The sequence below is a fragment of the Cardiocondyla obscurior genome, linkage group LG11 (genome assembly GCF_019399895.1).
Source record: "Cardiocondyla obscurior isolate alpha-2009 linkage group LG11, Cobs3.1, whole genome shotgun sequence".
Taxonomy (NCBI): Eukaryota; Metazoa; Arthropoda; class Insecta; order Hymenoptera; family Formicidae; genus Cardiocondyla; species Cardiocondyla obscurior.
In genome coordinates, this window is record NC_091874.1 from 4,499,627 (window position 1) to 4,522,550 (window position 22,924).

At 40.7% G+C, this 22,924-nt stretch overlaps 1 protein-coding gene and 1 long non-coding RNA gene across 4 annotated transcripts in view; one reads left to right on the forward strand and one right to left on the reverse strand.

The window, feature by feature from the left end:
- Window positions 1-22,924, reverse strand: part of LOC139106554 (uncharacterized) — a 206,444-nt gene that overhangs the window by 30,166 nt on the left and 153,354 nt on the right. Inside the window, exons 7-11 of one of the 2 annotated variants that reach the window (XR_011546382.1) lie at window positions 8,066-8,288; window positions 7,478-7,629; window positions 7,157-7,297; window positions 6,937-7,071; window positions 6,774-6,813 (exon numbers count right to left, since the gene is read on the reverse strand). This is a non-coding gene — a long non-coding RNA (uncharacterized lncRNA). The remainder of the gene's footprint in view (window positions 1-6,773; window positions 6,814-6,936; window positions 7,072-7,156; window positions 7,298-7,477; window positions 7,630-8,065; window positions 8,289-22,924) is intronic. The other variant, XR_011546383.1, reaches the window with a different exon arrangement.
- LOC139106551 (lachesin) overlaps window positions 1-22,924 on the forward strand; it is a 64,658-nt gene that overhangs the window by 18,575 nt on the left and 23,159 nt on the right. The window contains exons 2-4 of one of the 2 annotated variants that reach the window (XM_070663419.1): window positions 4,902-4,993; window positions 15,928-16,034; window positions 18,091-18,276. In XM_070663419.1, coding sequence (XP_070519520.1) covers window positions 4,924-4,993; window positions 15,928-16,034; window positions 18,091-18,276 — 363 coding nt within the window. In that variant the 5' untranslated portion in view covers window positions 4,902-4,923. Of the gene's footprint in view, window positions 1-4,428; window positions 4,994-15,927; window positions 16,035-18,090; window positions 18,277-22,924 lie in introns of those variants that run through there. The other variant, XM_070663418.1, reaches the window with a different exon arrangement.

Genomic DNA, 22,924 nt, shown 5'->3' on the forward strand with positions numbered 1-22,924 from the left:
CTCAAAAAGCCCTCGAAAGACGACAGTTAATTTTAACGCGTGTGTGTGTGTACAAGCCCGTCTTAATACGTTTCGGTGGTCATTTAGCGGTGAATACTAAACGCCTCTCTCAAATTGACATTTCCCGGCAGTTACCATTAGAAACCGCACCCGACCGCAAAAAAGTTGAACGTGAAAAGGAAAAACCGCTGCTCCGGACCCCGCCGCAAAGGGAGGAAGGAACACCCTAGAACAGGGTCAACAAACGAGAAGTTAAACCGCTCGAATCTGATTCAGTGGTGATCTCGTATCCTATCTCGGCCTCTCCGAAGCCAATCGTATTTACGAGTGGACGGTGCAAATGGATATTTCGCGCGAGACAAAAGCGAAACGGTACTGAAACCTTAAGCGCGCACACGCGCTCGGTAATAGCGGGCTGGTTTGCCTAAATTAATGCATGCACGCCCGATACGCGCGACAACGTCACCGCGCAGGAAATTTCATTTCACATTCGACAAGAATGAAATTTCGAATGCAGATTAGTTTCTTGTGCAGGCTGCTTCGCTACGCCGGTAGAGAAACCGCAAGAATTACAACCATATAATGCCCGACGTTGTAAAAACCATTTGCTCGCATTCGCACGCGCTTACACCCTGTATGACGTCGCAGTACCTACGTAGATCGCATTAAGGGCACGCGATACGCGCCAGTAATTTTTTTCTATCGCGACTCGCGCGGCCGGCAGTTGTTGGGAATAATTAAATTTCTGCGTAACACGGTTTTTGCCGCGAGACTGTGTCGCGTTCCTAGAGCCAACCTGAGCCTTGCGAGACGTCGCGTGCGACTCGCTGGAAAGATAACCGAACGGTCCTCGGTCAAAAAAATTCATCGCGATAAAGGTGCGCCCCGAATTTCAACGAAGATGCATTCGGATTATGGACACATTTATCACGTAACTGCGGTATGGTTTAATTTCCAGCTATGCCGCATCTAAAAGTTTCACCATTAGGAAGATTTGAATTTTATGCGTTTAAATGAACTCATTAGAAAGGAAACTTTGCGGAAACCGGAGGATTTTAGATTAAATTTGAACTAGTTATATCATAAAATATTCATAGTATATAATAATCTTATGCAATTTCCAGTGGCTTCCATTTGTTTCTAACCCGACGCGAACATAATTTAAAGTACTCAAAGTATAAAGACACGCGTATAAATATATTTAAATTTATGTATAAAAGTATTCCAGTCGCTGCGATATTAAAATATCGCTTTAAGTCAGCTCTGCGCGTTAATGAGTGTGCGTGAAAAATCGAAGTGCTAATTTTTTTAATTCCACTCACGTGGGGCTTGTTTTCCGACCGCTCTTACCGTCAATTACGAATGCGGTAATAATCGTGTCGTTTGCACGAAAGTATCACGTACCGAAATGTTACAATGGCCTGGCTATAAATTACCGAACTCAGGTGTACACGACTTGGGCTTAGCTCCGCGCGTCTGACTAATCACGGACTGTAACCATTGCGAGGTTACTCTAATACTTCAGAGATCCCCAATAATTTGCGATTGGTCGAACGTATCGTCCCTTCGTTACACGATCCGCTATTCTCCCTGCGTTCGCGTGATATTCTCGTTGTTTATGTTTGTACAATAAACGAGCCTCTCAAAAGCAAAACTAATTGGTTCTATCTGTTACAAATTTCCTGATTTCATCAGAAAACGTCATTAGTTCGTAATTTTATCAATTTTCTCGTTTGTTTTCGTTTTTTTTCGCTCCAAGTGTATTCCGCATTCTAAGAGAACCGCGTAAGGAATAATGTGAAATAACCACCCAAAGATATTACCTCTGACCGCAATACGCAACTTTTATCCGCGTCGTTTCTCGCGTTTAGAATTTTAATGAATGTAAATAATTCCGCCAAGTATTTTACTCTCGTGAAACCGACAGAGCTGAACGGAAACGGACAGTGGCAGGGTGCGGGGGCAGGGGGTCGACAAAAGTGTTTCAACTGAAAATTTGCACAAAATGCACAAAGACGTAACCGTAAGACAAAGGGGCGCGTCTTCGTTCATGGTTTCGAATTGTCGTCCTAAACCCGTGTAAAACAATACGACTCCGTCTACTATGACGCGCGACTCTCCATTCGTCGAGGAAGAATTGTCTCGTATACGTCTAATTACTCGATGGTATTGTTTACGCGGAGCTCGTCGTTCGCCAGCCGCCTTTTCGCCGCCGGTCTCTTGTTAGTCGAAATCCAAACTCGATATTACTCCGGCCTGTGTATCGAGTAAACGACGGAATCCGCTTTGAATAAAGTCACGTCGCCTGTGGTATATGAGCGTGGCGCAGCAGCTCCTTGCTTCACGGACGAGCGTACTGTAACCGCGCGGTATAAAATAGGGTAAGCCGCGGTTGTTTCTATCGTCCGTATCGTAAGAACGACGCCAATATTTCAATATAAGTTATCATTCCGTAAAAGTGTTCCGAGCTGCTTTAACGCTGCACGTCCCGGTTTACCATCTTTTTTTTCCCCGCTTTGCGAATTTTATCGGACTGGCAATTATCGTTATCGTCGTAATAACTTGCGCCGAGCGTGCGTGTTCGTCACACATCTCTATGAAAGATTACAACTTTTACGAGAAAAAGAGAGAGAGAGAGAGAGAGAGAGAGAGAAAACGAGAGATACAACGGTATTTCGCCAACTTTGTACCGCACTGATGTTAAGTTTTATCACCTAGCCTTTTCGCTCATCACATTCGAAACTTGTTGAGCGAGCCCGCCCTAGTATTGCTCATTGCACTCGAGTGGAAAAGCTTGCCGTGTCTCGAACTTGATTCCGCTTCTTGTCGCGCGGGCACGCGCCCACATGATGGATACACTTCGCTCGTATTGCGCGCATCCGGCCGGGGGGAACGATAAATGTACCTAACTTCCACCGTTTTCCGTCGCGGAGTTGTCGCGGGCAAACTTTCGCGCGATGACTTCTCTTTCCGAGCGCGACAGCACGAATGCTCGACTTCGCGTTCGGATCTTTGTCTCTCGTGGGGACAATCAAGCGTTTACGTATAATGCGCCATAAGTTTTGCATTCGCAAACAAAGAAGAAGAATTAAGCGTCGTGGAAATTTTATTTAATTAAAATATAACTGAATAAAACTCGATCGATTCGATTACGCGGTTTAAACAAACCGTGCTACTGATTGTGATGACACATTTTTATAATATTAATTTGTTTTTTCTTTGTTATTAAGTAATCGTTATTATTAATTTTTAAATTAATTCGATAATCACGCAGTGATAAATAATAGCTTATAATAATGCAAATATTGTCGTGATTTCGTGAACAGTTATATTATATGAGACGTGATGAAATAATGCCGTTCACGTCGTTACATTTTATACGAGTTGCCACGGGTATAAAGCTTGGTTCATATTTACTACATGCTACTCATTTTCTTGAAAATGAAAGGAGATGGATGAGCATTATCGCCGTTATTATATAACTACAAGAAGGTCGATATGAGTGACACATCAATTTAATATTATGATTCGAAGTGTCTAACAAGTCAGGTAGCTGCGTTGCGCCTCGTAATGGAGTTATCAGTGTGCCGTTGTACAAGAGAAACTTGCCTGATTGGCGTTTAACGCTTACTATGCGGTAGCGGGTCGCCAAAGGCGATGTTATTGCCGTAAAAATTTTTTTTTTGCGAACTCACATCTTAATTTTCTGCATTTGCCTCACGCGGCGAGGTATAAAAAGCTCCACCGCTATGTCTATACAATTACACGCTGCTAATATATCGTTGGAAACTGATATCTCGCTTACTTTCCATTATATTGCGATATTAAGTTAAATTAATAATTAAAAAAAACCCATTAAAATTATTGAGAGAATTATAATAATTATCTCGCAGCGAATTTTTATGATGAGAAAAATTTTTCCGTTTCTAGCGCGACTATTCAAAGAAGACAACAGATTACGTTGTCGCCGAAAAATAATTCACGTGTTTGCCACGATACCGAAGGATATCCTTTCGTACGTTATTTGTATTCTATTTCCTTTTTGATCCGTGATGTAATATCGCGTAAATAAGCAGACCGCCCCCAATATAACCAAAGGAAAGTCGGTTTTGATCTGTACGCAAAGTCTAGATGAAAAGATAAGGAATATCCCCATGGAATATCATCACGGGCGCTGACACGACTTTAATGTTCCCGCTAGTAATATATCCTCCTACACCTCACGTCTACTTTATTATTTTTATTTTCGTCGCAGTCGTGCGAACGTCCAAAGCCCATAAAGCAAGGAACCGTTGGTACGCAATTCGAGGGAGATTAACGTTCGAAATCGGTCGATTATTCGCGATTAAATTGTTTTACTCGCGCTTCTTAATACGCGATTCGAATAAAATTTATCGACGACCGAGTGATAAGTACTTCCGCAAATGCAACTCGTATTTTGTTATTTAATATAACTTTTGGATCTTCTTTTAATTGTAATTGCGTTTCGCTTCCAGCTACCGAATACAAAGATACGATAGATAAATTTATTTAATTATATTCATCAATAATTTCTACAACCCTACAGAGAAGGATACGCGCGATAATATGTATCTATAATTAACTGACACGATGTGCTTAATTATTTGTAATTTTCGTTAAATATTATTTTTGTCCGTGCATTAAGTAATGCATTCAATATTTTATTAATTAATATAATAATGCAAGAGAACCGTAATATCTTTTGTCGAAGATAGTAATACCCACACATAAATTATAGTTTTAAATATAAACATGAAAGCTTAATGTTAATTCAATAAAGAATTAAATGTAGATTAAAAATCGTTTAAAAAATAAATATTTCAAATGTATAAAAAAAGAACATTATTGAAGCTCACGTCATATAAAATTTTACGTTTCAGCTGGATCCATGATCGTGGCAAGATGGTGGATTGGCAAAAGGCTTTTCTAATGGTATTATTGGCGCTTCTGATCTATCCGAACGACATTTTTGGTAAGCATACGTCATTCCTAACTTTCGCATTACACGCAAACGTGACTGGGTTTTCAATTTGTGTCAACTAAATAAAGTGTCCCGTTAAAAAGGATCAATGGACGGGAGATCGAGGAAAATCGGTGGTGATATCGGGAGAAACAAGATTAATTAATCGAAATCCCTCAACGGATTTCCGATTGATTCCGGCGATATTAGAATCTCAATAAGATACCTATCGCGTGTCACGCGGGCCGTAACGCGTTTGCAGATTTCGAGGACCGGCGAACGCGATGAATACGAGAACCGTGAGATATATATCGCGCTATGTACGAGCAATTTTGCAACTAAGCCGCCCCGACTGTGCGCGACCACCTGTAAATACAATACCGGAACTAATCCGCTTTTGAAACGCACACTTGCACGTCACACGACATACGGCGATATTGGCCTTACGACCTTTCCCGCTCACCGGTGAGATATTACTTTTTCTGAATGCCAACTCCGGCTAAAACGCGAGCACCGTTTTCGCAGTTCCGTTAAAACACGCATATTATTGCTCATTCCACTTTACTGTCCGCGCGTATAAATAAAATGCATCTTTCATACGATATTCCGAGCAAAAACACATATCTATGCGCGGTATATATTGTAATACATCCGGAGATACAAATGTCCATGCACGAAACGGATCGATCTTTTTCACAGGAAGCGTAGATTTTAAAAAGCTCTAATTACGACAGTATTTGATACTAGAAGTTAAAAGGTTTCGCAGATTAAGCTTAACGATGTAAATAGGTTTCCAGTTCATTTCAAGTGAAATTTATTTCAGAAACAGAAATAAAATGATTTTAATGGAAATGCATCAGAGCGCAGATTTTAATGCTTATACGTTTGAATATCGATAACAGTGGCTAATTAATAAACCGATAAATCGGGATTATTTCGGGCATCATATTAATCATCTATTAATTTCTTCATTATTACAATATTAATTATTTATTATATCAAAAAAAAAAAAAATATATATATATATATATATACGCTTCCGCGCGTGAATTTCTAGAAACAATTTAAATGATCGAATAATAACAAAAGGAAAAAAATTCTAATGAAGTAACAATAAGATAGAAAGATGAATAAAGAAAATAAAATTGTACAAAAGTGAGCATGAATATTTAGTAGTCCTTGTCGAAGTATAAAGTTGAATGTAATTTATCTTTTGTCTCAAATAACTACATCCAGTAAAAAGCTAAATAGACCGTTCAAACGTACAGGCGAATGTCCGCGGGTGGAAATAAAAGATTACGATTTTAATAAAGACTGCAGATACCGTGAGAGATGGGAGACGACGGAAAGAGAAGGGCGGGCGCGGCAGAGAAAGATAGGTGGATATTATAGTTTGACGTAGACAAGAAAATTTCGCAAACTATCAAGGTTTTATCGCTACCTCCAGTCGCGCATTCGCATGATAATTTCCACCGAGGCGAAACGTCTTCATAACAGGTGAATGGCATTTGATTACTGACGTCACTCAATTTCAACCGACCTCACCCCCGCGTTTCTCGCCAAGTAAATAAGATTTCCTAGAGGAAAACTAGCGCGCAGAGAGATATTCTTTGCAGATCCATTTCTCGCGAACAGGCAAACGCTGTGACACCTGCACCCGATACGCATTCCCTTAACGACCGACATTCTCTCGTTTTATCGTAAATTGCCCAATTTGCGTGATCTCGACGAATTGTCGCGGAAATTTATATCTTTGGCGTTTAAAATATGTATATAAGTATATGTGACTTACCGATCTACAGCAACGGCGGAGTTGAAGGTACTGCCGGTGGCTGTAACATAAAAATAAAAAATATTAATGTAGAGAGATAAAGTTTTTCATTCAGTAAATAAAAATAAAGTTATATATTAATAATATATCTAACAATTTTATCTAAAAAAAAATTAATCCTTACCTATTAGTTGCTCCGCCGGTGCAAGATGCCCGTCTCGGGCCTGCTCCTCCTCTCAGTTAAGACGTCGTGTCGTACAGCTTCTGAGTTGTGTTGATCCTCCTTCGTCGATGTATGATACGTCCTCTGTATCTCCAACTGAAACAGAAAAGTATTACATGGTTAGGATTTTTACAATATCTAAACAAGGTCGTATGAATAAAGTGATTTATTCAATACGTACACAAATAATTTCGTACGTAGTCGTTGATCGCTGCTAGTCCGCGCCGTCCTCCACACTCCCCGCGCTCCCCGCACCGTCATCACTCTTCACGTCGTCATCACTCCCTGCGCTCCCCGCGCCAACAGCCGCAGAGTCCCATACCTACGCATAATACGCGTTGTACGAAAGATTACATGGTGAATATTCTATTCGCTATTCACGACTGTATAACTACGCCGCGGTTTCTGATTATCTAAGTCTCACTCGACCGAGCTTCGACTGTACTTATCGGCGACAAAAAGACGCGAATATTACGTACGTGTAAATGAAAGTACAACAAACCTTCGAGATAAAACAAATTGTCAGGGATGTTCTCTGCGTATGAGGGATAGATGGGGGAAGGTATCCTTACGCCGGATTGCAAGCCTCCATCCTCTGATTGTGCATTTTTCTGCGACTACGGACGGAGCGTTTCCTGCGTGCGGATGACCTGCCTGGAATAGCGGGAAGCGGAAATGAAGTAAAATGGATGCCGGCCACTAGTACCATCTACCCATGCGGTCCCGCACTACTCGATCTTTTCCGTCTCTCTCTTTCCTCCTCTCTTTCTCACTCTTACGCAACGGGTCAGCTGTCGCTAACGCGCACCGTCCCACCATCCTCTCTCCTCGCGCTTCCCGCGCCTACAGCCGTTGAGTCCCGAACGTACGCAAATAAAGCGTTGTACGAAATATTCAGTTCTATTGACGATTCACGAATGTATGATTACGCCGCGGTTCTTACTCGACCAAGCTCCGACTGTACTTATTGGCGACAAAGAGACGCGAATATTACGTACGCGTAAAAGAGAGTGTAATTTACTTTCGAGATAAAGAAAGTAGTCAGGGATGGTCTCTGCGTACAAAGAACTGATAAAGAAAAATATCTTACGCCGGATTACTCTGTTCCGTTCACCAATTGTGTATATTTCGGCGGATACGGATGCGGCGTCTCCTACGTACGTGCGGGCCGTCCGATCACTCTGAATGCCGGTGGAGGAATGGTGGGAGAGCGGTCTGACCGTCGCTAGCTCGCGCCGTTTCCACTCCCCGCGCTTCCCGCGCCGTTTCCTCTCCCCGCGCTTCCCGCGCCTACAGCTGCTGAGTCCTGCAACCTAAAAATAATACGCGTTGTATTGTATGTACGCGAATGTACGTAAGATTTCATGGTGAATATTATATTCCTTATTCACGTCTGTATAACTTTGCCGCAGTTTCCGATCGTAAAGCCTCACTCGACCGAGCCCCGACTGTACTTATCGGCGACAAAGAGACGCGAATATTACGTACGCGTAAATGAGAGTACAACTTACTTTCGAGATAAAATAAATTGTCAGGGATGGTCTCCGCGTACGAAGGATTGATGGGGCGGTAGGTATCTTACGTCGGATTACAAGTTTCCATTCTCCGATTGTGCGTATTTCTGAGGACACGGACGGAGCGTCTCCTGCGTGCGGATGAACTGCCCGGAATACCGGAAACCGGAAATGAAGTAAAATGGCTGTCGGCCACGAGTACCACCTACCCGCGCGGCCCCGCATTACTCGATCTTTTCCGTCTTTCTCTTTCCTCCTCCTCCTCTCTTTCTCTCTCTTACCAATTATAAAAATAAAATCCGCTGCGTTTTTAAATTATTGCATTTGAAATTACATGCCGAAATAATATTATATAAAATATTTATGTCAAATGTTAACTTTATGTTTAATTCTAATAAATATTATTTCATTTCAATAATCTTTTTTATCTTTATCTGTTTTTTAAAACACCTACTTTATTATGTGCTCATAACGTGAGCATGTAGTTTTATTTCTTTAAATATTATAATAAATACTGCGAACTACATATTCTCTGTATGATATATACAGTACGATTTCGCGGGACAAGTACATCGAATAGTTCTAAAACAAATCCAAAACAGATCTGGAGGAAACTTTACAGATGCAGCCAGCTTTCAAATTGCAGATAGTTAGTAGTAGGTTCGTGAGGAAGCATTCGCAAAGCAATAATTATAATCTCAACACGAAAGGCCCATCGGGAAAATGCCGAGGTGCTTCATTGTGGATCTAATATTGAACGGTAATGCGTGATGCTGAAAGGGATAAATAAGGAGCGGAACGTGCGGACTATAGAAAGACAGTTCTCGGCCAATCGGGAATTTTCACTTATCGGCCGCTTAACGAAGGGTGAATGAAAAAGGGACGGCCATTCAGTGCCGGGCAAACGAAAGAATAAATTGAGTTAAATTAAACGAGACCCTTCTTTTCCGTTGCTCCTCTCGAAGCGAACGACGTCATCGATGAAGCGATACCGCAAATGCAAATTCTCGCGCGCGATCCTATTTAGAAATTTTTTATTTAATCCGAAAACGTACTGCTTTCATCGTAAATGTACCGTATCTTCCCATCAACTTTCCAAATCTCCCTCTTCCCGTGCCTGAAAGAGAATTCGCTCGAAGAGATTGCATTGAAATAAATGTAATTAATTTTATAATTTCAAGCAAAACGCCACACTTTTATCAATTAACCTGAAACTCGTGGACGTAAGATCCGTGATATATTTTTTGAGGAAATGTTTTACAAGTCGATGTTCATCCAAAAGGATCTTTCGCTGTAATAATTTCGGAATGCGACAGATGTGAAAATCCTACAATACATCCTGTCCTCAACTCTCGCATTTATGCGTCCTGATGAATTTAGCTCCGCGCTTGTCGCGATACAGCTGAGCTCTTCCGCTTATGTTTTGCATTACCGGTACCATGCACCGTCGAATTGTGGCAAAACTCGCCTCAAACGTCTCGTTACGATAGGCAAAGCCGCTTTTGTGAGACAATTGGAAAAATGAGACTGGGGAAAACGATGGAAAGAGAAAGAGAAACGTAAAAAGAAAGAGAAAAGGAAAAATAAACGCGAAAAAGGGGAAGTTCAGCAATAACGTTAGAAAAATAACAGTCTCAGAAATAAATTGAAGCGTATAAGAAATATAAAACTATAGAGAAAAAAGATAAAATAATAATAAAGAGATCATTAAATGACAGTAAATAATTTTTTATAAACCACATCAAAATTTAAAAGCTTAAGAAATTTAGTATTCTTAAAATTTTTAATAATAAAAATTTAGTAACAAAATATTCAGTTTTGAACTAGATTTCAATTTAATTTTAAAGTCCCTAATTTTAATTTTAACTACATTTATTATGCAGCAAATTTTAATTTATTAACGACTGACTAATAAATTAAGATAACATACATATTTGATATAACAGCGTCTGATACTAGAAAAAGTAATTAACTATAGATGCGTTTGCTGCGCTGCAATAGAAGATGAATGAGAAAGAAGGGGGCAAAGAGATTAAATAAAACAGAGTTAAAAAGAGATATACAGAGGAGCCTAGAAATATAAAAAACGAGAAAGATGAAATGCTAGAACTCGGGGAACGACTTTTCCGTTGAGAGTCGTCTTTGCGAATATTTCTTTAGCCGAGCAGAGTTACGTGCAGACGGTGGTTGCTGCGACGAGATTTGTAGAGTGTCTGTTTGCTTGTTTGGCCGTTTACTTTGGCCACTCGCGAAGGAAGAAAGTGCGTTTACAGGCGCACAAGCGAAGCCAGGACCAAAAGGATACGATCTCCCCCCATGCGAGGTATTAAATGTGTTGTTCGTAAAATATATACGATTACACACATCGATTTGCCCGGCGAAACCTTATCCCTGTATGTACTTTATTTTATCCTTACTCAAAAAATATATTTTATGCTTTGCAACAATTCTGTATAATTTCAAAATATTAATTAAATGATATAATACATGTAATTAGATTCTGGACGCATTTTTAGCGAATAGAGAAACATAAGAAGCTTATACTATTAAAGATATTACTTTTTTAATTTAGTATTTTAATTTTTGACCGTAATTGCGATATGACATGTAACGTAAATGAGCCTGTCATTACCAACACACTGTAGGAGCATGTGCAAAATGCGTTCTAACGCGACGAGTTAAACGTGTAGTTAATATTACCTCAATTGATATGTTACGGCAGTAGTTTAGTCAACGCTTCGAACACCCGATTATACGCACGCGATATGCGTGGATTGAGCTAATGCGAGGTTTATTTTATGAATATCTAGTGCACGAAGAACACGGGAAAGTACAGAATTATTCCATTCTATATATTCGTAAAATAGTTTTGTAAAATATTAATTTTATTTAGTGCTTAATTATATTGACGTTTAATGTATAATACTTTAAGAAACTATTTTATTAATTAAACTAATAATCTAATTGTTTTATTTGAGTAAAAGATTGATCGGTAATTAATATACATATAAACTGTCTTAATTTATGGAAAACTGAATATTACATATTGAGCATGAAATACGCGATATCTTGTGATTGATCCGTTGTGTTTGGCGAAATTTACGAAATAAATGTAACAAAAACAAATTAAGACAATAAATTTCCACACACTGCACGAATCTGCATAGAAATTAGAAGCAGTTTGTTCAAATATTATGCTTGATAAGCATTAACTAATAATCATTGATAAATGAATATTCTTCCAGGTGATTATTAGTATTGCGTGAATTTCATCAAATACGCTTTTGCATCGCGCGATGTGCGCGTGCATGAAATGATGCGCAAAATTATTGTCAAATAACGCTTGACCAATAGGGAGTAAATAATTGCGTGGTACGATGCTGTTTATGAGATAAATTGCTCAAATCACCGCGATAATCGATAGCTTATTTTTCCTTCTCTCGCCAATTCATTTATTTTCTACCGTGGTTCAACATGCATCTCTATTCGCGCAATATGCATTTCATAGCAAACACGTTACAGCCGCTAAAAACATTCGCAGTGGTTTTATTCACTTAATAAATATTTATTAACGCACAGACAAAGCGAGGTGCTTGAGCTACTTTTCTTATCAAGCTTATCACATAATTAAAATAATAATGTTTAAACAAATTAAAGTAATTTAATTAAATATCTTTCTATTGGTGTAAAAGAGTAAAATATAGAAATTTAATTTCCGGGAAAGAGTAAAAAAAATGAATGGAAGCTTCGTCATTTTCTGGAGTGGACTATCACTGTAATGGTATTAACGCGAAAAACGGCTCTCGAAGAATGGGAAGCCCCAGCGCGAAAATTACCCGAATTATCTCGAAATAGCGACAGAGAGTTCACGGCGCTGGGATTAATAAGACTGCTTGTTACGGCCAAGGGATCGTATGTCAAAAAGCGAAAGCTATTAATTCGGGTGCGGATGATATATATGTATATTTCTGCACGGCGAAGAACGTTACGATATTTAATATCTATAACAACTTATTTTCTCCGACGGAGAAGTTCGATAATAAGCTACTCGTTAATTTCCAACAAAGTTTCTCGATGGAAAACCGTGGCTTCTCGTGTACTTTCAGCCGCAATGTTGACGAGTACGACGCGCGGTAAGTAATTTATGCCAGTGGAACTTTTTAACGTTAATAAAATGCGGATAGGTTATTGACAAAATTTTCTGGCTTTTCCACTAGTAGTGCACACAAATTAACTTTCGATCTACGTTTGATTAAAAATTAAAAAAAAAAAAAGAAAGAAAGAAAAAAAAATCAAGCATTAACTCTCCTGAAATAAAAGCACAATATATTACCTCCAAATTGTTAATACTTTAATACTCGTGAACTTTTTTACGTCTCTATAATTTACGTGGTATAGATTTTTAATTTTCTTACCCTTTTAATTGTCATGCGCTGCGCTTGGCGTAAGAATTAAGTTCGTAATGAAATTTAAATGCAATATTCTCCATTATAATATTTTTCAAGAAAATTTCTTTTCTTGAAAATAATTAAAATTTCGTGCATGTGGCGCTTTAATTGCGAGCATTACGTCTGCAAAACAAATGACTGCAACGCGGTTTATGCATTTTGAAGTCGTATTTTAACATAGTGCTGGTCGCGTTTCAACCCGCATAGCCGTGGGCAAGAAAAAGTTATCACGCTTCAACAATCGTCACAATCTTTGTTTTAATACTTTATGGATCTGTTATTTCTTTGTAAATATGTTAAATTTCTCTGTCTCTTTTCCTAAACCCTGTATTAAATTCTTTATTACTTGCTGTCAAATCCTCCTGGTAAAATTTTCCTATTCGTAAGATTAACTTTAATCTGCTTAATTATTCACAATTACTCCGCTCTATTCTCTTGTAGTCACATTTATCGCTTGAATTATTTTAACTATAGATGCAATTGTCACATTCGGATCAGAAGTCATTACAAAGTCATAATTTACTTCAGATGATAATTACTATTAATCAAAATCACTTCATGTCAAACCGCATTTTCGTTTATTTCACGTGATCATATTCGATACGTCACTTTTTAATGGGCTTTGAATGTCAATGTAATTAAAGATCTTTTATTACGGCTACAGGTTTCATTCAAACATATCGTTATATGCGCAGGGTAATGAGAAATCGGATAATCGAAAATTAATAGTTTGAATTACAACGAAATTATTTCACTTCATACATTTGTTGCATTCTAATTAATTTCATATGACTCGCTGTCCACACAGATACGGAAACTTGAAAAGGAAAACAATTTCGAAAATGCTGAATTTTAGAGATCTAATTTTGAAAATGTCCTTCTATTTAAATCTATCGAGTAATTATATATAATTTTGCCCGTTGAAACGAAGAAAATCATAATAAAAGATGACAGTTAAATTGATTACCGTAACTCAATATCGCGAATTTCCTTGCCGTTGAAACTGTAATAACATTACGCCAAGTTTTTTTCCTCATTAGCGAAGGTGCAATTGATTGATACTTATTACGAAAAAAAAAGGGGAAAATATTCAAGTGCTTCTCTTAATTCGATCAATTAACAAGTCAACACGATACGTTTCCATGATGTCAAATTGTCCGGGAAAATTTCGCGTGTTGTAGAGTGCAAAATAAAAAAAAAAAAAAAAAAAAAGAGCTCGAGTAGTTTGTGCAGCAGCTGGGACAGAAATTTTTACAGAAGTATCATTGTCCTGTTTACCCCGTTGTACGCTGCTGCCGGATACTTTTAGCAAAAATTCATACGAAAGTGCTATCGGTCGCGCGTGCATCTCGTTGGAAGCCCATTTGATACGGTACATTTTCTATATATGATATTTCTAGATACAGAACGTATTCAAGTATCAAAACAGCCTGTTACGCGAGAATCGTAAAATATAAAAACAATAGTAAAGTCAGTTCTTCGTATTTGCTCTCTGTTGAATCTATTTGCGCGAGAAAATGCATTCGAGGGGGAGGTTGCACATCCCTCCCCGCCTTCCTCCGCCCGACGTCGACTCGCATCTCTCCATGGTGATCGATTCAATCAACATTTACGTCATCATTCTGTAAACTACCGGATAACCATCTCGACGCGATACTCAGCCGCCGATTACAAGATTAATTCAATTCGCACGACGCGACTTGTCGCGCGGCGTTCATCCCGTTGACGAGGCGTAAAAATCATTTGACGTCACGGCGGAATTTACACTCGCGCGAATAATCCTCCCCCGCTTCTGCCTCGCGCGGCGCGTGCGGGAGAATAGAAAGCGCGGAATTTAAGGGAACTTTTAATTTACAAGCGAGCACATACCTTCACTCATTCATCCTTCGTTCTCCGCGCATTCTGCGCATCTTCGATATCTGTCTCGCCTGGCATAGCAATTTATATGTTACGCATCGTGTTTCGTCCTATTTTAACGCGGCCGCCATGTCATATCGGAACGCTATCGTCTGTGTAGCGCTATTATTCACCGTGCAGCTGCGAAATAATCCGGGAATATGTGAAAAATGCGGCAAAGTAAAAGGAGATGTATTCCGCACATACGGAACGGCGAGCTAGCTGGCTATAATCGTGCATGATGCGATATTTATGGCGGTTGCGTGTACCGCAGGCATAATTTCACATTAGGAAGATAATGGATAATGAAATGTACGTATCCGCCGCACAAATTACGTTGTTACGAAATAAGTGGATCTGAAATGATTCTGTCCGCGTTAAAATTGTTTTTCTTTTTCCTCGCGTTTCAATTAGCGACGTATTTAATTTGAAAATTATATGGAAAAACCAAATGAAATTACTGCAACATATTCACGAGATAAAACTAATTTTTACAGATTTTGTTTTACCAAAAAAAATCCGAAAATAATAAAACTTTATTCTATATTATTTCTAATATAATTAATATTAAGTTTACATTAGTTACGATAAGAAATAAAACGTGTAAAAATTATTTTTACAACAACGCGTTACAGTCATGCGAGGCCTAGTGATTATCGTGTGAATTCCAATTACCGTTTTCTTAATATAAAAATGTGCTTCAGCAAAAGAAGATAATTGTGCGCAACAGTTGTTTCTCTCACAAACTTTTATCAATTTACAAATAATTGCTAAAAAGAGCGAATATACACGTATATAAGAATTATTTGGCATCGATCAACGGTGTTTCTGATAACCGAGAGTTTGCGTAAGTGCACACATGTCTGCAGATTCTCGCTAATTCGATGTCACGTCTACGCGTTTAATTTGCAGTCACGAAACGCGTTTCGTCGGGTCGTGCGGCATTCAAACCTTCTGACGTTTATTCGCTTTCGCATAAAGTGCATTCTGTACGACGGCGAATTGACGTCGCTGTCGAAAAATTGCCGGCGGTACGCGGTATGCAAATGGCGTATGTATTTTTCACGAACGTCGTACGTATTTTATCGTTCCAGGCGGCGCTTTTCAACCTGAATTCTCCGGCCCTATCACCAATCTAACCGTGCCACTCGGGAGGGACGCCACTTTCACGTGTCTGGTGAAACATCTAGGAGGTTACAGGGTACGTTGCATGAAAAGCGACAGGGTGTCTGTGATGTCGTAACGCCCGCTTAACTTCTCGGGGTCTCACTTAACTTCTGAAAGGGGAGACGCGCCTTTAAAAAGTCATATCTCCCACCAGGTTAAACTTCTCGCGGTACACGTCGCGAACATTTTACATTTATTCGAGGTACGCCGCGTTATAATGTTGACACCGTCCGATAACCACCACAAAAATCTGCGGCGAGGTAAACGCAAGGCGAGCGAAAAGGAAGGTAGGGCGATATATCGCATTATCAGAACCGTAACGTACCAGCGGGAATTTATCTATCCCCATTATCAGAATCTCGGTGTAGGTAAAAAGAATTGATATTCCCAGTTCTGGAAATTAGTTTCCCGTTTCTATAAAACAAAAGCAGATTCCAAATGAGAGAGGAGAAAAAAAAAATCCTCGACAAGTACAGGGAAAAGGCATTTAGCGCTCTGAATAATCTATCTGTACGGTTTTCACGAACGTAAAAGTCGATCCTGATATCTACACAATCCTCACTTAAAAGCAGGAAGAAGCCGGGAGGAATTTTTCCGCGCACTTTGACTCGATTTTTTTCTACACCCAAAGATTAAATGTAGAGAACTTTTTCCGATACACGTGTCTATAAAAATGATACGATCGATTACACGATTCTCTTCGACGCGTCAACAAAATTTTTCATAAAACCGAAACCGTAAAAAAATTGGTGTAGAAGGATGATCTTTTTTTTCGCGCATTATCGCTTCTCTTTTGTAAATTGCATTATGCCGCAAAGTCCGGTGTAACTAGCAACTGCGTTACAGAATAACCAGTTGCTTCTAGCGAACGTGCTATTCGCAGTCGGTCGGATACGCTCAGGTGTACGGACCAGGACTTGCCATCCATATCTGACGTCCGACGAAATTGTAAACTGTAGAACGGAATACGAGATTACGTTTCATATCGATCGGAATCTCTACCGAGCGGCGAAGTAGATGCGAAACATCAGCGCGTCCGAATATGCAATGTGTATTACCATTCTCGAATTCGTTTCGGCCGTATTTTTATTTCGGTCATCAACGCTGCGCGTCGCAGATTGCGCAATTATTATTACCGTTAATTTAATCGCGCGGGACAACGGAAGCGTCGATTACGTGCAAATAAACGTCAACGCCTCGTACTCGGTGAAATTAAAACGGTTCCTAAGCGGGCCGAGTCGTGATAATTAAATTTATGCGCGGCACAATCGCGCGCCGCGCTAGAAATCTGTCGTCGCCGGACGCAGCCGAAGTCTCTCAATTTATAATGCACTTCTCCGAAGCGAATCTGAAAGTCAAATCGGAGAAGAACGATCGCGAGCGACCCCATTTTATCGATGCTTCTTTAAACGATTGAAATTCTAAATCAAGCAACCGAGATATCTGCTGAGCAATCTTTGATAATTGTAATTAAAATCAATGAATCTCTCATAAAGGGAAAACGGGAAGTTTTTATCATTATCTCGAGAGGTGTGCCGAGCACCCGCCCTCAATCGTGGCTAACGAACGTGCAACGATATCGCGCGTACACGGACAAAAATAATAGCAAAACAGCGAAACTGCCTCCGCATCTTGCCTCCCTTCATTTGTTATCAGTGATTAAAGCGGATGCGTAATTCATGGGGCGCGTGTACGTACGCTCGTTTGCGTGAAATCGCGGGTACTCCTCACTGGGATTCGGAATATTCTAAGGAAAATGCAAATACCGCCTGAAAGTTTGGCCAAAAGGAATCACGCGTGTCGATCCGTGGCGCGCTCGACTCATGTGTGTACGCGCGCGCGTGTGTGAGTGAATGCGTACATACGTGTGCATGCATGCATGCACACCTCGGGGACAGACATCCCTCCACATCTGTTTGTATTCCGCAGTCGGATGCCTGTGAGGAAATTGCGGCGTCTTCGGCGAAATCCGCGACGCCGTCACCGCGATTTCCGGCATCGGCTTCCGTTCACCACCCGCCCGCCCTTTTTCCCTTCGCCCTGCGTTTCTCTCGCCTATTAAGGCCCCGATTCGCCGATTGATGTTCCAGGTCGGCTGGGTAAAGGCCGACACGAAGGCGATCCAGGCGATACACGACCACGTGATCACGCACAATCAAAGGGTGTCCGTGTCCCATAGCGACCACTCTATATGGAACCTCCACATCAAGGGTGTTCAGAAAGAGGACGGCGGCCTTTATATGTGTCAAATCAATACGGATCCCATGAAGAGTCAGGTATATACTGCATTTAAAAATATCGCTGCCAGATATGCTTACAGGATTATCAATTTGCGTGAAGATTTTCATAAATTTAAGATAAGCGCGGAAATCGATACTCTCCTTGTCTCTGATTAAGTAAGTAATCCGTTTCCTCTTGCAAATCGTATATTTATTGGATTTTGCAGTGATGACAACCGTTTCCGTTTCACATTATTCAACGTGTTATACCATTTATCTGTGGCTTACTGCCGATGTGTTGCGTTAAATTAACCAACTCAAGTTTTTTTTATCTTTTTCCAATGGGTTTCAAACCGCAAACTTTCTGTCGTCCGTTCGAATCGGGACGTTCATTTCGGGTGTTTCTCGCCGGGTCTTAACGCCCGTCGCGAACTTACTACCGACCAGCGGGTAAATCTAACGAGCCGCAAGTTTCGCGATCGCGGGCACGCGAGAGCAACGACGTCGCGGTGGCAGAAGTATCGTTAGGAAGTTCCCGAGAGGGAACGCTTCTAATAGCAGTTCGGCGCCGTTTTAGAAATGCACGAAGCCGCGGAAGGAACGCGTGGAATTTACTTAGGCGCGGAAACGGCGGTCTATTCGCCGCTTCGAGCATTTTCGGTAGTTACGCTTCTCCTTCGCTCGTCTAACTGAAATGACTAAAGCGACTTCCTTAGAATTTTCTGAAAAGAACGACTAGATGAGCACACGTTTGCCAGTAATTGTGAAAGATTCGAATTTACTTAAAAAATTTAACAGTAGCTCGCTAAAAGATCTTATTTCTTTATGACTCCTTATGTGTCAACTATTTTAAATCTCTGTAGAAATAACTAAGTTAAAAGCTTCAGTTGGGCAAGAAGTTATATACGCATTTTTTAATATTGCATCTGTGTTTTCCATCAATACCGATCTCGGTGTTTCGCCTCGATGCTGTAAGCCTGGATACATATAATCCTTGTTTGAAATTAGCCGTGGTAAACCAACAAACTCGGTGAAATAACTAATTGGGACGACCCTATCGACTGTATCCAGGTCGATAAAACATGGAAACCGGTTTGTCAGTGGACGAAAGGTCACACGATTTCGACGAGGTAAACCCGTCCCTCGCGTTATACGTGTATTTTATTACATATTTCGCCTGATAATGTTATATGCATACGTTACATGTATTAAACATATTACCAAGATTTCATTTAGTACGTTTGGGCATAATTTATATCACGGATAAACTAAATTACGATAATTTTCCTATTGCATTAAGTTTTCGTCATAAATCACACTGGATTTATTATAATTTTAATACAAAAAATAGCTACCCGACAAAAATACGACGAGCTTTATACAGCGCCAATTTTTAATTAATAAAGCATATATTATCAAGTTCAATGGAGTAACATATCGTAATATTACTTTGCACGATATATACTACCGATAAAATATATCTTGTAAAATAATGGTAATGTGCGTAAATAAATATTCTACGCTGCTCCGCGACAATCGACTTTAAGAGAACGCGACTTCTCGTGTTCTTGCCTAAACTTAACTTCGCGAGGGATAACCGTTTTCCAATATAGATTTGGTTCATAAAATAACCAGCGAGTATGAATCGTATCTTTAGCGTTTTCTATTTTCAAAATAATCTAAAAGAGAAACTGTTCCACATGTCAAAGGATATTTCTTTTCGATTGCAAGATACAAATTAAGGTCTTATGAAAACTTTTTCTAAAAATATATAAAATATTAATCTACAACTTCACTTATTTATGATCGTTTCAATCATTTGAAATCGGCTTTTTCTTAATAAAAATTCGATGTCACACTTTTATTTCTAATATTGATTCGCGAATACTTTCGTGATTGAAATAAATGAGATAGAATTTGTGTGTGTCAACATAACGCCGATCTTTTTTGCATCGCGGTGAAAATGCGATAAGTCGCCGAACTGCGAGTGAAACAATTAATCGAGCGACCCGCTGCCGGTGATGCCCGCATCGATAAACTGCCAAGATGCACCCGAAGTTAATCGATAGTTTCTCAGTTACAATCGGACCGCGTCCCACTTGGCTCACGCAATTAATCATCCCGGCCTCAGTTCGGTAACTATCATTAACATAATCCATTGGCGTAATACGCTCGATCGTATTCACATTAGAACATGGGAAATCAGGAGTACCTTTCGAGAACGCGTTGTCTCGTTAAACCCTCGTTTCGCGAGGCAAAGACGGCCTCTTTCCCTTAAAATTATTGCCCGTCGAATCGCGATACATAAGAAGATTATCCGATACTTCGCAGAGAGATCAAAAGTTCAGAAGCCAAGGAGGTTAAAACCGTCGGGAGAAAAATATGAACCGGCCGGACGAGATTACGTTTGAAACCACGTAATCTGGCATGAACGTAACGCAATATTGCCGATAAATGCGATCTTGGGTTAAATAACCGAGTTTACTGGTTCGCTGGCTTGTTCATGATAAACATCGCGTATCATTATCGTATTCGCGTTTCCGATGATACCTTCAAGCGATGTAAACGAGAAAGCGAGAAGACCGAGCAAGAGAAGAGAAACAGGGCGCGAACCGAGCGGAGACGAGAGATTTAAAGCGCTCAAACGGCGGCGGCAGTGACAACCGCTGCAGGGTCTCTGTTTGCACATACCGATACTTTCCACCGTCTGTAATCGTCGTTGGTGACGTGCGATAGTAAACCGCGGGGATATTAATCGTCGTCGAGCCGCCGCCGAGTATTAGCTTTCTCCGACATAGCAATCTGTACAAGTATCGAAGGCATTTCGCTCTTCGTGCGCACGCTTGGCAGACCCGCGGCATACTTAACGAGCCCGGAAACTTAACAAGCCGTCCCTTCTCGTCAGTTCGGGTATCCGTTTATGAACAGCGTCTCAAATAGCGTTTAAATCTTCTCGTCCCAACCCCGCCGGCCCGTTTCGAGTTACAGCCGCGTACGTAGCCTTATCAGAAAGTGATTAGAATATTAAGTCGCGTTTAACGGCTTTTACAAACGCGGCCGGCGTAGTAATCGTCGATAAGAACGCGAAGATCACGCCGCCTCCCGCTCTGTCTCCCGTCGAATTTTACGTAACGCGCGGCTGCTGAAAAATCACGAAGGGGTAATTATCGAATAAGGATCTTGACTTTTTTTTTTCTCTTTCTCTCTCTCTCTCTCTCTCTCTTTCTCTTTTACGATGGCACAAATTCATTCAAGTTAAACAACGACGTGGCAACGACCGGGTTTTCAAAATTCGCACGCCTCTCTTTAAATGCACGACATCGCGCAGTTAGACGGTAATTAGTCGCGTAAAAATTACGAGCTTTACGAGCGCGCGGGGCCGCAGAGATTTTTCTCGCGGCGCGAAAGACGCTTAACGAGGCACTTTAGTTAACGCGCCCTCTCCCCGGCCCGGCCCCTCGGATAACATTTGCGTTGTCTTACGGGAGACCGGAGTCGACCGCGGTTGTCTGGCTGCTTTAAAGTAACACCTCATCCGGCCTCTTGCCGGCGGGGTGATACGGTACGAGACGCTGGAAGTCGAGATCTAATTTTCCGACATTTCGGATTGAATTCGCCCGGGCGCCGCCCATGCCACCCGGAATTTCCCTCTTTTCGCGAGGCGGAAAGCTGTAATCTTAAATAGCGCGCGGAGCGTAACGCAGCGATGGCTGCTGAGACGGCGGCAGGTGCCGTGCTCTCCGATCTCCCTTGTCGTTTCTACTTTACGAGGTGCTAAGCTAAATAACGAACGCTCGGCGAGCAACACCGTTGAATGCCCAGGCCAATCGTTCGAGGATTTTTCACGGGAAGAATGAAGTAAAATAAAACTAAGCCGCGTAAAAAGGGGAACAAGGGTGCGCGGGGAGGATAAAAAGAAATATTCCGGAAACGGATTCTTAGACCAACGTGAAACCATTTTGGTGAATTACCGATGCTGATCTTATTTCGCAAGCGGATCTACCTTCCGGCTGGTTAAACCCCACGATTTTTATTATTGTCTATCTATCGGCGTGTATCTCGTTTCTTCTGCCTCGTTTCTCATCTCGTCGTCGTATTCCCGTCTATTTCGCGTTACTCTTTGCCTTCCGAGACGGACACGATTCGCCGCGAGCAATCAGACTGGTGATTTCACCGGAACATTTCTCGACAAATCCGACAGAAAACAAAGACGACACACAGATCTCGAAACCAGGAAATGATTTAAAAAATTGTCGATGTAAAGTACATTAATGAAGTAGCTACATTATTAATTATATCGTATATTTAAAAAATTCATGTCAAAGGCTTTCCTTGGAAATCGGATTTTAAAATTTAGCCCGACGATCGCCGGGAGATAAATGGTCTTGTAAGCAGATAAATGTTTCCTTCGCAAAAGCTTTCCTTTTATCTCAAGATCAGCGTGGTACTTTCTTGCTCATTCCCCGTATATATGTATATATATCAGCAGTTAAAACACGACCGTCGCCGTCTGCAAAGGATGCCGTCTCGCCTCTCGTAACTATATTTCCTCGTTGCCGAATACGGCAGCACCTCCCCTCCTCGCGCGTCGCTTATAATTCTGACTGCGTGTCTGATAAAATTTACATGTACATATACGTATGTAGAGACGTCGCGCGGCTGGCGCGTCGTCTTTCTTGAAATTTCCCGTCGCTTCTTCAAAGTC